Below are 15,600 nucleotides of genomic sequence, written 5' to 3' on the forward strand. Positions count from 1 at the left end.
TACAATTTTAAATTGTTAATCGATTAATTAAAATAAAAAATAATATAATTATATACGATTTAAAATAGAAAAATATACTACTATGTAATAAAAATTCAATAAATATATACTCCTCAATTCATTTTACACCTAAAGACATTAACTTAAACATATTTAAAATTGAATTGAGACAAACACAATTATTTGGACAATGATAAAGAGACTACATTAAGTGTTGACATTTTTGAAAAATATGTTTAAAACAATCCTTCATATTTCTCTACTAAAAATAATAAATTGTGTAAAGATGAAGATAAATACTATGTATGTTTGAGTTAAGGATGTTACAATTCTTCTCTTTCTAAGAACTGTAAGAAATATTGGGATAAAATTCTGGAACCATATACACGCGGTACTCTAACTTTTGTAATCAAAGGAAAAAAATCAACAATAAATGAAATGGAAATTACAATGAAAATTAGTCAAGAAAAACCATCTTTCCGCAAGACAAATTACATCACGGTTAGTGCTCTCGGATTGACATATTTTCCCCAGAGATGAAAACGACTTCCTCCTAACGTATATAACATCTCAAACCTGCTAGGCACCTATAAACTTGACGGGGCTCCAAAATCGAGCAAAACAATGTTCCTAAAATGTGCAATAAAATGTTGAGAGCTTGAGAGAGAATGAAGAATGTTTTGTTAGTGTGTATATTGTATTTCATCCACAATTCTATGCCTTTTATAGGTACAAAATTAGTAAATGAGAGATCATGGAATTATAACATCATAATTTTAAAATCAAGACAATATAGGTTACAAAATTTGTTAAATGCTCATTATTCTATTTAAATATTTGTAACCACCAATGAATCATTGTAGTGCTTTAAGAATTAGTCAAATGCTGATTAAAATATCTAAATAAATATTCATGAGTTACTTAAAATATTCAAATTGGTCCATAACTTATAAATATTTCAGAATAAGGACAAAACATATAAATATTTCAAAAAAAGGCCAAAACTCGCCTTTTATATATGTATAGATTATTACTGGCATTTATGAAAATATATGAACATGAGTAATTCTTAATAAAATATTTTTCTATGTTTGGAAATATCAAGAAAATTATACTAGAATTTTAATTTTATATTAATTAATCATTTTCACTTAAATAATTGCAGTGAGAATTGAATTAATTAATCGAAGAAAAACATTTCAATTATTTTTTTATTTTAATTGAAAATTACATAATCTATAATTCGAAGTTTATATAAATATTTTTTTAGTTATTAATTAATATTATTATTATGGTTAATATTATTATTATTATGTGTCATATTTTACTATTTTTTAGTAAATCTTAATTGATAAAGTAGTACTACAAATAATAAATTATTATAATTATAATTATAATTACAATTATTTGAGATTATTTGTATGATAGAGAACAGATGACATTTCAACCAGTATTTATTTCATTTTAGTTTTTCCACATTTCATTTCTTTCTTTCTTTTTCCAAATTTTCTTTTTTTGTTTTATACAGTACTCCATATAAATAACATCTCCTAAAAAGAGGGCTTTAGTTTCAATTTTTCCCATTTCCTCTCTTCCAAAATTTCCAACCAAATCTGCGCATGGCGACAGCGCTAAACGAGAATCTGGAGAATTCTTCTGCTCGCGGAGATGCCGCAGTGGAGCAGAATCACGAAATTCCGGATTCTGAAATGCCGAATCACGGGTAAAAAATTCAATTTCTGCCTCTTTTTGTTAGAGTCCAGTTTACTTCGATGTAGTACTGCAGCTTCCAGTAATCTGCAGCTGCTTATAGCTTTGAACTAATGATAGATAGCTTGGAGATGATTTTTGTATGTATGTGTACGGAGTGGAACAGGTGTGTAATCGATGATTGAGCTGTTTTATCGGTGGCTGGAACAATTTGTTCATCGTAGGCAATGTAATGCTTCTGATTTTTCTTATTTTACGATTTTAACCTATGTATTTGGTGGAAATATCGTAAAATCAAGTGAAGGTTAAATCGGTATGATGTGCAGAAATTGACTGCATTACTTGGTATTGATTGTTGAGCGGTTCATCCATTTCGTGAATTTTAGGTATTCTTAAATGAGAAGTTTCTGAGTTGTTATGTATGCATATGGTGAATTGAAAGGGAAATAGATCTGGTGCTGTAATCATAATGCTGAACTTTCGTGATGTATGTTATGTTGCTGAATGGTTGCAACCTCGTTACTCCTCCTATTGTGTAATCTCCGTGTGGATAGCTTTCTGATGGTATGATGATTGCAGAGGATTGGCACCTGAACCATCATTTTCAGAAGAAGAAGTGAAGGGCGCACTGGAAATAAGTGCATCCACTGGGAAATTTTGGTATGTTCTTGTTTATGAAACTCCCTCGTTAGGAAAACAAATCGTGTTTTGATTAGTACGCTCTCTAGGAGTAGGTAGAGTAAGTGGGAACTATCTTTAAGTTTTATTCTAGCAAGTTCGATACATATTTTCCGTTCTCTCTCTTGTTAAAAATAATGATTTAGCTCAGAGATAAATTTTGATATCACCATGCAGTTTAAAATATGTACAAATCATTCCACTTTGCTCAATTTATATATAGAACTGGTCTTGAATGAGCTTTTGATGGTAGTAATCCCACTCCTACAATTGCAGGCTAGATTGGGAAAAACTAAGGAGTATCTTGTCCTTCCATCTTAAGCAGGTACGTGGAGGTATGCTGGATTTTCAGCATAAGATTTCTTGTTATGATCTACTACTATTTATTTTCTTTTCATACCCTCTGGACAAGAGGAATTGGTGGTGGACTAATATTGTAACAGTTTTCCATTGACATTACATGTTCCATCTGTGAGTTTCTCCTAGTATGTAACTCTTTCAAATTCCATCTTAAAGGTCCTCTCAGAATATCCTGAGTCTAACATGACCGCCGAGCAGCAGACTTCTGCATTAGGGGAGACTTTCCAGGAACTGGTGAAAAGGTTGGATGATGGTATTCCCTGTTTCACACCTCTCCCTCTTTTTAACTGTCTTGGGCATATGTCGTGATATTCAATTTTATTTATTTTCCTTAGAGAGTAAGACAGAGGCTTGATATAGTGAATTATGACTGAAGATTATCTTAAATTAGGCACTAAATAGTTTTATATTAGTTATATGTGTAGTCATATCTTGCATAATCGAATAAAGCATTAACAATTGTCTCTGAATATGTATTGTAGCTCTTCATAGCTTTGATGAAGGCCCTCCATTTACCTTACAGAGGCTTTGTGAGGTAATTGTTTTATCTTTCTGTGCTGACATTTTTCTTGGCGTACTTTGGTGCAAGTGTATTCTCTCAAATGATACTTTTCTATCTGATCTGTTTTGTGGAATATTTCTGTTAGAAGATATATACTTATCTTTATTATTAATTTCTTGTTCTAACTGACAAAACAGATCTTATTATCTGCAAGAAGTATCTATCCTAAGCTGTTGAAGCTCTCTTTGGCTCTAGATAAGGTATTTTACCCTCTCTTTCTGAAATCAAGTTTCATACTCCATTTTATTTTGAATGTCGAATTAATGCTCAAATATCTGTTGGCAAACCGTTCACTTTAATTTTATGTATGATCACTATGGACTTGGGAGGTCCTGTTTTATGTATAATCACTATGGACTAGTAAAGGTTCTGGAGATGATTACGTTTCCATCATCTGATTATTGAACATTCTCTATTTCTGGGAATTACCATATCTACCATGCTGCATGGAAAAAATTCTGATTTTTGTTCCACATATATGTGCAGAATATACTTGTCACATCAACGTTGAAAATCTGTACCGATCCATACCCACCCACAACAGAACAAAATTCAAATGGGGCTCACGAAGGAAATGGAAACGCCCTGCCTCAGAACAACGCAGTCGAAAATGGGGGGCTAGAACCCCCGGTTGAGGACCAAGATGAAGTAATGACCGATGCTCAGGAAGCCGAAGTAGTCATCGGTGATGCTCAGGAAGCCGAAGTAGTTATCAATGACAATACGATGATGGACATGGAAACTGCCGAGGACGTGGCCAAATCACCAGAAGCAAATCCTGCTCCGAAGGTCGACTCTTAACATCTATTGATTTACTGTGCTAGAATGATTGATTTACAACGATTGAAGCATAATTTTGTAACATTTTCAAAACGTACAATTATTCGTACATCAAGCACTAGTACTTTAGCATCGTTTTTGAACGTTTAAAACAGGTGCACAATCCAGAATTTTAAGTTTTGGTACATACTACTAGAAACTTATTGTATTTCAAAGTTCAAAAACAAAAGTAGAATTTATATTTATGTAAATAAATCAAAACTGGGAAAATTTTAATTTGCTGAAATTGAGATGGATGAATATGACCCTCGTCACTAATTTTTGCTCTTTCCGTCACATTATAATTCAGGTACTTTTGGATGGAGAATCAGAGATTTGAGGAATAAATGTTTAGTGAGTTTGAATCATAATAAAATTTTAAGTTGAGGTAAATGTTTGATGAATTAATTGAAGAAAAAATAAAGTAAATAATTGAAGACAGTAAATGAGAGTATAAAATTAAAAAGTTTAAGCATGTAGAATTTTACTGCAAAGGAAAATGACTCGATTGGAATGAATCCAAAAATATTATTACAACTAAATTGTAATAGAGTGAAGCACATCAAACTCGACTACTTCCTTTGTAGTTTCATTCTATAAAAATTTATCACTTTTGAAATAACATGAATTTTAATGTATAATTAAAAATAGAAAGAAAAATAATTGTAATATTATTGGTAAATAATGAGACTAACCTATTAAGGAAAAGAGGTTTCTAAAATAGTTGCTATTTTTATGAGACGGACCAAAATGACAAAAATGACCTATTTATAGGGACAAAAGGAGTTTAAAAAAAAGTTATCAAGAACCTCAATTAACAAGACATTCAAGAGAAAAAGGCATAGAAGAAGAAAGTCTATCACAAGATGAGAAACAAACACTGGTTCTATAAATCAACAAAAAAAAGCAGTAATTTTCTACACAACCCATTAATTTTGTATACATTAGAAGCCTAGTAACGCCAAATGGCGGTTGCAAAGGACAAATTCAAAATCGTCCTGCGTTACAACATATACTTCCTAAATTAGAATTTAATATACTCTAGTTTTCTTCAGTAGCTAAGTGTTGCGGCTCGTAGCCTTAGCAGCTTCACTCCGCACTGAAAAATATTTGGGGGGGAGGTGGATAAAATTGAGCAAAAATATAGATGGAAGCTTTAGAAGTGTACGGGTTTGAAAATGGAGTTAAAAATTCCTCAAAATTGCCTTGGCTGGAAATCTGGCAGTTATGAGTCGACCATTTCATCTTGTATCTCGTTGGGAGCGATAAGTCCGGGTATGGAGAGCATGCGTTCTCGTTCTCTTTCCCTCTGGGCAGCAGCTTCCTCGGCATAAAGATCTTTGTTATCCTGCAACAAATATTTAAAAACAAAAAAAAAAGTCAGTTAGGATCAAGTATCCACCATATATTACCTTCAAATTTCAATAATTATAGTAATTTGATTTGGAAATAAGATTTCATAAATACTCCCTCTGTCATAAAAAATAGACTTTGGGGACGACACGAGTTCTAATGCAAAACTGGTAAAATAGGAAAGAGAAAAAAATAGTTGAAGTAGTGTTAGTGAACAGTGAAACTATTTATTGGGAGGCAGAGGGAGTATAAATCAGAGGAACCCTAATGCTATCATCTAACACATCAATATCGAATTAACAGTGAATCCAGAAAATGTCGTAATTTCCGTATCTAGAATCAGGGGAACCGAAAGAAACAATAAGATGCAAGTCGAAATCAAATCCATTTCAAAGGAACATGAAGGCTGACAAGAAGCGTGAACATTATAAAAAAATGTGTGCGCAAACACGTGTTAACTCAGAGCAACACTTTACCTGAGCTGAAAATTCTTTAGATTGCACAAGAAAGTCTCTTATGTGGTTTTTGAACGAGGGCAAATCTGCTCTAGACTCAAAAAGTCCATTGACAAATTGTGTCACCTGAAAGAGCCAAACAAAGTATTAAAAGATGCCATTTGCATCCAAACAATGCACGAAAAAGGGAGAGAAGAAATGAATGTGCTCAAAAGCTTAATTTTGTATTCCCGAATGTTATTACCTCAGCAGCTATCATGTTAGGGAAGGATGTGCTCAAAAGCTTAATTGTGTATTGCCTAATGAACATCCCATTGTTTGGATAAGGATACGGAACAGTGGCAGCATCCCACAGAGGCTCAGTCAACATACCAGATTCAACCTATGAATGTTAGAAGTCATTAGATTTACCTGTAAGAATGTCTACCGGGGAAAATGGGAAAGAAGAAATGAGTGAGAAGGAAGTTATATTACCAGGCAGAATAGGTTCTGTAACACCAATACATGCAACTTAAAACCGGGCTTATGAAAGGTGTCTGTCAAAACAGCAAATATTTCTTGTTCTATTGTCAGAAAGTAAGTCCTGTAGAACTGGTTACAGAACTCGGATGCCTACCAATCAAGCCCATGTAAATGGTAAGCACTTCGAATATTTAAATTACTAACAACCTCAACAGTGAAAAAGAAGAATAAAAAAAGAGCACCTGAAAGTTTTTTAGCATCTCTAACAGAAGGTTGAGTCCAGTTTCAGCAATATTACGCTCAGTGTGACGGAAAGCCCAAATTATTGAATCCATCACAAGCTTCAGTTGCTGCATATCCCAAAAATGTCAGTGTTTTCCAGAAGTGCATAAATGTGGCATGCATCATTCAATAAAACTCAAACCCTTTTAGCTGAATATGAAAGACTAGTTACAGACTGGATGGGCCATTATGAGAAAAACCCTTTTAGCACCGATTATACATACCTCACTGGACAAACGAATCAAAGCAGGAAAACAATATGTAGCAATTGCCCGAAGAAGTGAAAAGAACTTCAGCCGATGCTCTGGATAGTCTTCAAAATTCTTTGTTATCATCTGCAATACGAATAGAGTCAGCAGCACACTCTTAGCTAAAAGCTGTGAGATAGACGAAAAATCAACAAAAACCATTTAAGAACGCATATAAATCAACCTCTAGAGTGCACTGGAATACAGCTTCAAATATCTTAGGAACTTCTTCAAGCATTGCCCCCTTATACCTAAGAGAGAATAGGAATTAATATAAAGCACAAATAAAATACTGCAATTGAATAACCAAGAAAAATGAAATTACAAAAGAGATCCCAGGGCATACTTATTTATTATGGTGGCAAAAAGAGAGAGAACTTCTGACTCCCTTGCATCAGGCAAGTTCCGGGCATAATCACCAAGCACAGGGTCCATCATTGGGGGCACGAACTGTTTTCCAATATGCTGTTGATCTTCAGCTTTGTCAAGAAATGTCTCAATAAGCTTGAGGGTTTCCCTCTTCACAGAGCTGTTGAAAATATACATGGCATAAATATTGATATTCAGATGATTGAGAATCAGATGGCTCGAAAATCTCCAACATACCGCAAAAGTTTCACAATAGACGTTTTGGAAGCATAAGGCCCTCCTTGAGCAATACTGGTTGAAATAAGCTCACTATACATTCTGTTGCAGGGAAAAAAGGCCTAGTGAGAAAAGGTGCAACTGATAGGTATGTACTCAAAAGAAAATGTAATGTGTTAAAAACACAAAAGCAAACAGACCTGTACACATTGAGCATGTCCAAGAAGATTAGACTGATCTGTGTCAGGAAGTATGTTCCAAGGGAGTTTGCAACACAGGTATTTGTCTGCAGCAACCACAACACGCAGAGTTATAGAACACGAAAAACAAAACGAAAGCAAATTAACACCATAAGATAACTAATAAAATGTGATTTCAAAAGTGCACTAAAACCTTTGAGAAAGGGTATCATCAAATCTTGTTTAAAACTATGTTGTTCTCAACTATCTTTCAAAATGAGACCATAATGGTCAAATCCAATATAAGTTAAAAATACTACTGTAAGAAGCAAAAGCTTGAGGAATGTGAAGAACAAGTTAATGTGAAGAGTGAACATCAAGTTGGAAATAAGCAAAGAAATAACCTGTAATATATTAAGAACTGCTCTTATAACATCTGGGTCTTTCAAGAAATCCACACTCTGGCGCGCTTGACCAATGATTTCAGCCCATTTCTGCAATAGATTATGTGTTAGCTACATCTTATGCCAGACAAGCACTGAATGAAATAGGTACCAATCACTATGAAAGAAGCATCGGGTTGAACAACTCAAACAGGCTTCCGTCCACAAACAACAGTAAACCTTACCTGGTTAGGAAGTTCCATCAACCTCTGTAAATATTCAGTCCTCTTGTCAGGATCAGATTCTGCTTGAATCATATTGCCAACCTAAAGAAAAGTAAGGTAACATCAGTAACAAAATGCACGATAGAGGACAAGGTAGTTAGACTGTCAAAGCTAAAGAGAGTATTGGTGACACAAATTTGACTCACAGATTCATAAAAGGAATGGATCTGATGGGGCTCAAGATCTGCAATGGTTGCCGGAAGAGTAGTTAAAAGTTCTGAAACAAATGGTTCGTTCTCTCCAACCTGTACAGAAGGGTCAGGAAACAGATTTACACGTTAGTAAAGCAATAACCACTAAACCACCTAAGTGTGTTAGAATACATATTCTCAAACAACCTAACCTGTACAAGGACAAATTTACGTTTGCACTTCTGAACAATTTTTAAAAAGGTATCGCATGCCATGTCCTGCAAAATACCAGACAAAAGTTAAGAAAATATTGGACATTCAAGGAAATAAAGAGAGCAAGAAAATGTGCACATAACATAGTGAGACCGTTATTGACACCATACACCACGTGAATACCTAAATCATACTACTACAGATATGCAATGGAGTAATTAACCTGAACTCCTGGGTGAGTTTCGTGCATGAACTCAAACAACTTGTTCACAACAGTTTTCAAAAACTTCCAGTGGGCCCTTAAAAATCGAGGGTATTGCCCCACTACATACCTGCAAACAAGACAATCAGATAGAGTTAAAGATTATACCAAAAGAGCTTACATTCTTTCCCTGTCACTTAAACTTCTAATAAAGAGATAAAAATGATCAAATCAAAACGATTACAACTACAAGATATTTAATAAATTTAAATTCGTGGCATCACATGATATTGCTAGCAATGACAGCTTTGTTGTCCTTCCCCTTGGTGATTTCGCATAGGTTCAATAAATCACGAATTACCATCACCAAAAATCTATTTTCCTGCCCAAAGTCAACAAGGTTGCATAAATATTTGCAGTAGAGAAGGTTAAATGACGTAAATATCAAACAAGTAAATTGACCCAATTTTAGTTCTAATGAAAAAATGAGGTACAATAGATGCATGTTTAACATTGAACAAAAAAATTACCTGCTCCTCTCCCATCGACCCCGAAATAGATCCAATGGCCCAACACAAGGTATTGAGATTGTTCCAGGTCCAGTCCTCTCCATTGAGTTGTTTACTCAGTTTCCTGAGCATCTGACACATACAGGCATAAACTTTGTTAATTGTATTGGACAAGAGAAACTGTTTTAAACAAGATACATGCAAGCAAGAAACTGTTATGGTCTGATTTTATTGCATTCAGGCCATAAAAGATTTCTCTATAATCCTTAAGACAGATGGGATACTGAAGAACCCCTTCAATTATCAAAATAGAAGCCTAGAGAAGTGGAGATAATAAACACCTGTTTTTCAGTATCCTCGTGATCAAGGTTAGCCAAATAGATCAATGTTTCCCTCATTATCTGCATGTTAGTAGTGAATGTCATCAATATGAATCCACAGATATCCCAGATTTACAGAAGTTTTGATCAATATAGAGAACCTTATACTGCACAAGCACATCATTATCTTTCATAGTTTCACGGACTATATTCCCATTTTCATCCTCAACAATGAGGACTTCTTCAGGCTTTGCCATGCGGCATATCATTAGTTGCCTTAACTTCGACATAGGAGCAGCATAAAGTTGTCGTCTCTGCATGAGCTGTGAACCAAGTCCTTCAGCCACACCCGAAAGCATTGGCATCTGCTTGTTCAATACATAGGTTAGGACCACCATATGGAATTAATCAGAGATAGACAAAAATTAGGCAGGGCAAGGAAGAGTCTACAACCTCAAACTTTTCATATCATGATATGTTCAACTAGTTCAGTAAAAGGCAAAATTCAAAGTACAGTAGCAGGAATTAAACTCTAACATCACCTGGAAACCCGTCATGTTTCCAGCAGGACTGTCCAAGTTATGGTGTGCTTCAAACAGCTCTAGAACTAAAGAGTTCCAATAGTCCAAGCAAACCTGCATAATGATAGAATTGGTTTATAGCATATACTATTGGAGGCAGCGTACAAACCATAAGGAATTGAATAAACAGACCTTAAAAACTTCAGTATCATCCACGTAAGATATGTTAATAAGATACTCAAGACCAACAAGCAGAAGATTTTTGTTCTCTTGTAAAGATTCAAGGATTCGTATGTGAGCCTGCACCAAGGGAACAAATCAACCATCAATTGTAAAATAAACAATTCAGGAACATGAATATCCCCAGATCTATATATGTGTGTCAGTGTACATGGGGGATATATATATGGGAGGGGGAGCTATTGAAATGACATCTACTGCATAAGTTTAATGAAGTTTCCTAATGCCCCTGACAATCAGACAAAGCAAGTTCTATGCAATCTTAGATCAGATGCACAAGACACAACATTTACATTGATAACATCTGCGTTAGAAAAATGCAAAAGTTAAACCTATAATGACTAAGCTTACTCTACAACTGCAAGACCAAGTTTCCACCAAAAATGGAAACAAGGTCGGGGAATGCTTTTATATTAGATCCTTAATTCACAGATAGACAACTAGGAATACATGCAAACTTTAAATTTATTTTTGTTTCCTCGTTCCATCATGCTAAATTTAAGGTCAGCTTTCCTACTGTTGGAACTTGGATATATCTCCAACCCGCAATATAGCTATCCATTCCAAAATACTCCCTCCGTCCCAGATAGTTTGTCTCATTTTTCCATTTCGGTCTGTCCCGCAGTTTGTCCCATTTCACTTTTTACCATTTTTGGTAGTGGACCCCATATTCCACTAACTCATTCCTACTCACATTTTATTATAAAACTAATATATAAAAGTAGGACCCACATTCCACTAACTTTTTCAACTCACTTTTCATTACATTTCTTAAAACCAGTGCCCGGTCAAAGTGAGATTAACTATCTGGGACGGAGGGAGAAAAAATGAATCACCTTGTAAAATGATGTAAAAAACAACGCCAAGTTTTGAATAAATGCCTGGAAAAATCATATCAGAATGTCAGTGCATCGGCCCAAAAAGAATCAAGAAGAATTATTGTATAGTACAAAAACTGGAAAGTACCTGCTCCTCACTAGTGCCATTTGCATAAGCCTCTAAGAAATTTGTATGAGATGGAAGGATGTTCTGGTAAGCAATAGTGAAATACAAAGAATCAGCAGGCACCCAGGCGTAGACATAGCACAGACATAACTGAAAGAGGCAAAGGCAATATAGAAACTGAGAGATAATATGCAGTACCTGTAATTGAACCATGAATACAGAATACATATTGACATACTGTGCGTTATAAAAATCCCCAAAACTAAGAGCAGCAATCTGTAGAAAACAAAACCATGTAACAGCCAGCCAAAAAATTTAACAAAAGAAAGTATCAATTAGAAAATGATTGCAAAACAGACCTCTGTCAGACATTGTAGAGTAAGATTGCGATAGGCAGGCACAACGAAGAAATTTGGCAGTTTTTCAAGCTGCCAAACAGAAGAATCAAATACTACTTCAGAAACAAGCACATATTCTTACTAAATGTGAGTACAGTATAGCACATTAGCACTGTTCCCTCATCCAACAAGCCACAAGAAGGAATAGAGAAGTACAAACCAGTGGTGATTGAAATATATATCCTAGAGGAATCCAGGAAAGGAAAGCATGCAGTGTAGCCAGGGTAGCCCTGATGAGCTCAGCTCTTAGAGATGCCGACAACACATACAAACATAGTTCGTGAATAAGCTGGAACTCGCTGCAGACAGAAAATTATTCCTTAATTTTGCAAATGAAAAGAGGAATGAAGAATAACAGCTTGAAAATTCATAGAGACAGATAGGTGGAAGTGGAATATACATTAAGAAATGCAAAACCAATTTACCTGTTCAACGATTGTTTCAACTCTTTAATCTTCTGTTGGGTCATCTCACCCCTCGAGAAGTCAAACACCTCTTCACTAAGAAGCTGGCAACAAAATATTTAAGTTAATGACAAGCTGATACAAATTTTATGATTAAAATAAATGTGAAGAAAATTTACTTTCAGAATTGCCATGCAATTCTCACAAATAGTTTCGCTTGTTTTTGCTGCTGCAACAAGGTCAGGGATAAAGCTTTTCCACCGGGCTGGCCACTCATGCTTCAAGATCTGAATATACAGACATAATTGTCAAATTCTATGAGAAATGCAATTCAACGAAAGAGCTCATAAACAAACAGCACTAAGCATATGAATCTTTATAACTTGGTACTCCAATGTAAATATTACCTGGACTAATATAATGTTTAACTTATTAACGTAAAGCCTCTCACGCCGGAAAGATACCTCATCACTAGATAGCTGATAGATATAATAACATGGAAAATGTATTATATCACTATGTATACTTTCCCGAGAACATGAAAAAGACCAAGGAAAACAAGTACAGCAAAATAATTTTTGGGAAGATAAACTTTAAGCACCTTCACAATAACTTCTGAAATATAGTTCTTCATTCCATCGCGCTGTTCAACTGGCAGTGCATTCCATCTGTATTTAATAACACCTTCTAGAACCTGTAAAAAGAAACTCAGCAGTAATCATTTTCATCAGTATCTCCAAACATGCTGTAATAATTGAAAGACCAGAGAAACAACATTTATCATGATCATATCATTTTACAGACCTGTAAAGCAAAAAACTTGGTATTCAAATTCTGTGTACTAGATAGTATGTGAACCACTTGAAGCCACATATCTGGGTTATTTTGCAAATCCCGTAGGATATGGTCTGCAGCTGCCCTCTGCCACAAAAGCAGGAAAAATTTTGAAAGTAAGTTCTTATCCAACGATAGAGAGATAAATATCTAGTGTTCCTGGTGACAATGTAATTGTCATACAACAAGGAATTTATATAGTGAAATTAACAGATAACTAGTGCAACTTTTTTCTATCCAGAGTAATAATACTGTTTCATAATGGCTGGTGACCCTAAGATATCTAGAGAAGAAGCCCCCTGAACAAACGCAAATCAGCACTAACTAGGGTCATAAGAAAGAAGTATGTGCCAAAACGCTAATTATATTTTCCAGCAGTTGAGGGGACAATTGAAAGTAAAGAAACAAACAATAAAGTTTAAAAGTTACAATATACTATCTATTAAATTGACGTGATCCAAGTAAGTTGCCTATAATTGCTTACACGGGCCATTTCCTATAATGAAATGTGAACCAAAAGGCAACAAGTTAACTAATTGCCCCCACAGCTTATCACATACTACTTCAGTAATATCAACAACACCCGAGAAGAAAAGGGGACAGGGACCATTTGCATGCTCTCACAAATACAGTGACAGGTCGCAGTCTTTACAAACTTCAATATTTTTCTAACACCAACACTACCTAGCAAATAAATGAACCAATGTTAACATAAAATGCTAGAAACGTCGCGGGGGACTAAAACGCCGCGCGTAGTATGCAAAGGTATTATTGATCGCTTCCAATAAAGCTCTTAAAATCACATTCTGGAGTACTCTTAAATCACTTCTGGGGTGCCCAGTGTTCCAGGTCGAACTTTCAAAGCCACATAAGAAATTTATTAAAAAAAAAAAAAAAAAGAGCAATCAAAATCACAGGCTTCAGTCGTCCATATTCTACGAACTCTATCTTCCAGCTAATGCCTCACTTAACACAGTGCACTTTAAACGCACTAGATAATGTTTTCCAGACAAGTCGGCATAATGCCACTGTTTCCAATGTCGAATAGCATTGATTAACAACCAATTTCAAGCAACTCAAAACACCACTGGTAGATTAGGGGAAGTTACAAGCCCTTACAACGTTAAATGCATTACAAAAAATACAAATCATCCGGGGTTCAGTACAATGGACTAATTCCATGTAGTGATTTGCATGTCAGGGTTACCAAAATCATTTCAAAACGCCGATTGTTCCTAAAATTCCATCGAATTACCCAATCACACAAAGTCAGCTTAGTTCAATAGCTACACTATCCAAAATGCGCACAAACACTCAACTACATAGACTATCAACGAAATGAAAATTGCTTCAGACCTCCTCCTTGGATCCGGTGCCATAGAAAGCGGCGACAGTGGCGTCCAGCAGTGGAACATCCATCGGCTGACTTAAATCGCGCAGCTTCTCCGCAGCCATGGCGGAGACCAGCAGTTACCTCAATTAAACCCTAACACCCCAAAAAACACTATCCTCGCTTGCACAAAAACCCTAGCGCGCGACTGCGGAGCAAGCCCTAGAATTAGCGCTGAGAGCTCGTGAAGAGAGAGAGAGCACAGCGGCGGTAGAGGTTGGTTGGATATGTAGAGAGAGAGATAGAGTGGTGATTGAGAATGAGAGAGACAGCTTCAATATAAAGCAATAGGGGTTTTAGAGAGAGAGAGACTTTGAATATGTTTTTCTGCCTTCCCTCCCGTTTTATATGCTTAGAGAGACAAGATTATTTCGGATTTAAATAAAAAGGGTAAAAGAGGTTGGGATTCTCTTGAATCATGGGTTGCGTTTCAAATTAAAATTGGGTCGGATCATCCAATACGGCTCCGGGTTTTTTTATTAATTTTAATACTTTATATAGTTTAAATTATTCACTTATTTAATAGTATGATATAAATTAAATATGTACAATTTGCACATAATATTAAATAAGAAAAAATAGTAAGTTTCTGTTGGGGATTTTAATCATGTATTTTTAGAATTTTTAATTATGTACGGAGAATTTTCTTATTTCATTTATGAGTAACTTTTAATTGAAGTTTGTATTTTTTTTAAATTAAATCATATAATATGGCCGTGAAGTAGTATAAAATAATATAGTATGTGATTTTGAAAATATATAAGATCCCGAATAGTAAAACTTGAAGAATTACTATGGAATAAAACTTTCAGATGCTAAGGATCAAATGTAAGTAACTTTAATAAAAATTACTCCCTCCGTCCCCGAATACTTGACACGGTTTGACCTGGCACGGGTTTTAAGAAATGTAATGGAAAGTGTGTTGAAAAAGTTGGTGGGATGTGGGTCCTACTTTTAAAATATTAGTTTTATAATAAATGTGAGTAGGAATGAGTTAGTGGAATATGGGGTCCACTACCAAAAATGGAAAAAGTGAACTGTGTCAAGTATTCGGGGATGGACCGAAATGGCAAACTGTGTCAAGTATTCGGGGACGGAGGGAGTATCATGTCGTGGATGTATCATGTATGGTA

At 35.1% G+C, this 15,600-nt stretch overlaps 2 protein-coding genes across 2 annotated transcripts; one reads left to right on the forward strand and one right to left on the reverse strand.

The window, feature by feature from the left end:
* The first annotated feature begins 1,562 nt into the window (after positions 1-1,562).
* Positions 1,563-4,275, forward strand: LOC125222148 (serine/threonine-protein phosphatase 4 regulatory subunit-like protein). The gene is made up of 7 exons (XM_048124625.2): positions 1,563-1,723; positions 2,290-2,370; positions 2,665-2,713; positions 2,905-3,001; positions 3,231-3,283; positions 3,448-3,510; positions 3,797-4,275. Exons 1-7 carry the CDS (start codon positions 1,620-1,622, stop codon positions 4,109-4,111), a joined length of 762 nt encoding a protein of 253 aa, XP_047980582.1. The 5' UTR covers positions 1,563-1,619; the 3' UTR covers positions 4,112-4,275.
* A 721-nt stretch (positions 4,276-4,996) lies between these two features.
* Positions 4,997-14,801, reverse strand: LOC125222147 (protein EXPORTIN 1A). Its single transcript, XM_048124622.2, has 32 exons — positions 14,434-14,801; positions 13,048-13,164; positions 12,845-12,937; positions 12,651-12,722; positions 12,423-12,530; positions 12,265-12,347; positions 12,000-12,138; positions 11,801-11,869; positions 11,640-11,717; positions 11,463-11,525; positions 11,333-11,377; positions 10,449-10,556; positions 10,278-10,370; positions 9,897-10,100; positions 9,757-9,816; positions 9,437-9,547; positions 9,191-9,288; positions 8,928-9,036; positions 8,704-8,769; positions 8,507-8,605; positions 8,322-8,402; positions 8,098-8,187; positions 7,715-7,800; positions 7,536-7,616; positions 7,276-7,458; positions 7,114-7,180; positions 6,906-7,016; positions 6,642-6,749; positions 6,412-6,549; positions 6,182-6,319; positions 5,959-6,063; positions 4,997-5,477 (listed from the first exon to the last, which is right to left on the reverse strand). The coding sequence occupies exons 1-32, from the start codon at positions 14,530-14,532 to the stop codon at positions 5,355-5,357; spliced, it is 3,225 nt and encodes a 1,074-aa protein (XP_047980579.1). The 5' UTR covers positions 14,533-14,801; the 3' UTR covers positions 4,997-5,354.
* Between the last annotated feature and the right edge of the window lie 799 nt (positions 14,802-15,600).

The sequence above is a fragment of the Salvia hispanica genome, chromosome 1 (assembly GCF_029641045.1).
Source record: "Salvia hispanica isolate PSC_SH4W2 chromosome 1, Shi_PSC_v1, whole genome shotgun sequence".
Lineage (NCBI taxonomy): Eukaryota > Viridiplantae > Streptophyta > Magnoliopsida > Lamiales > Lamiaceae > Salvia > Salvia hispanica.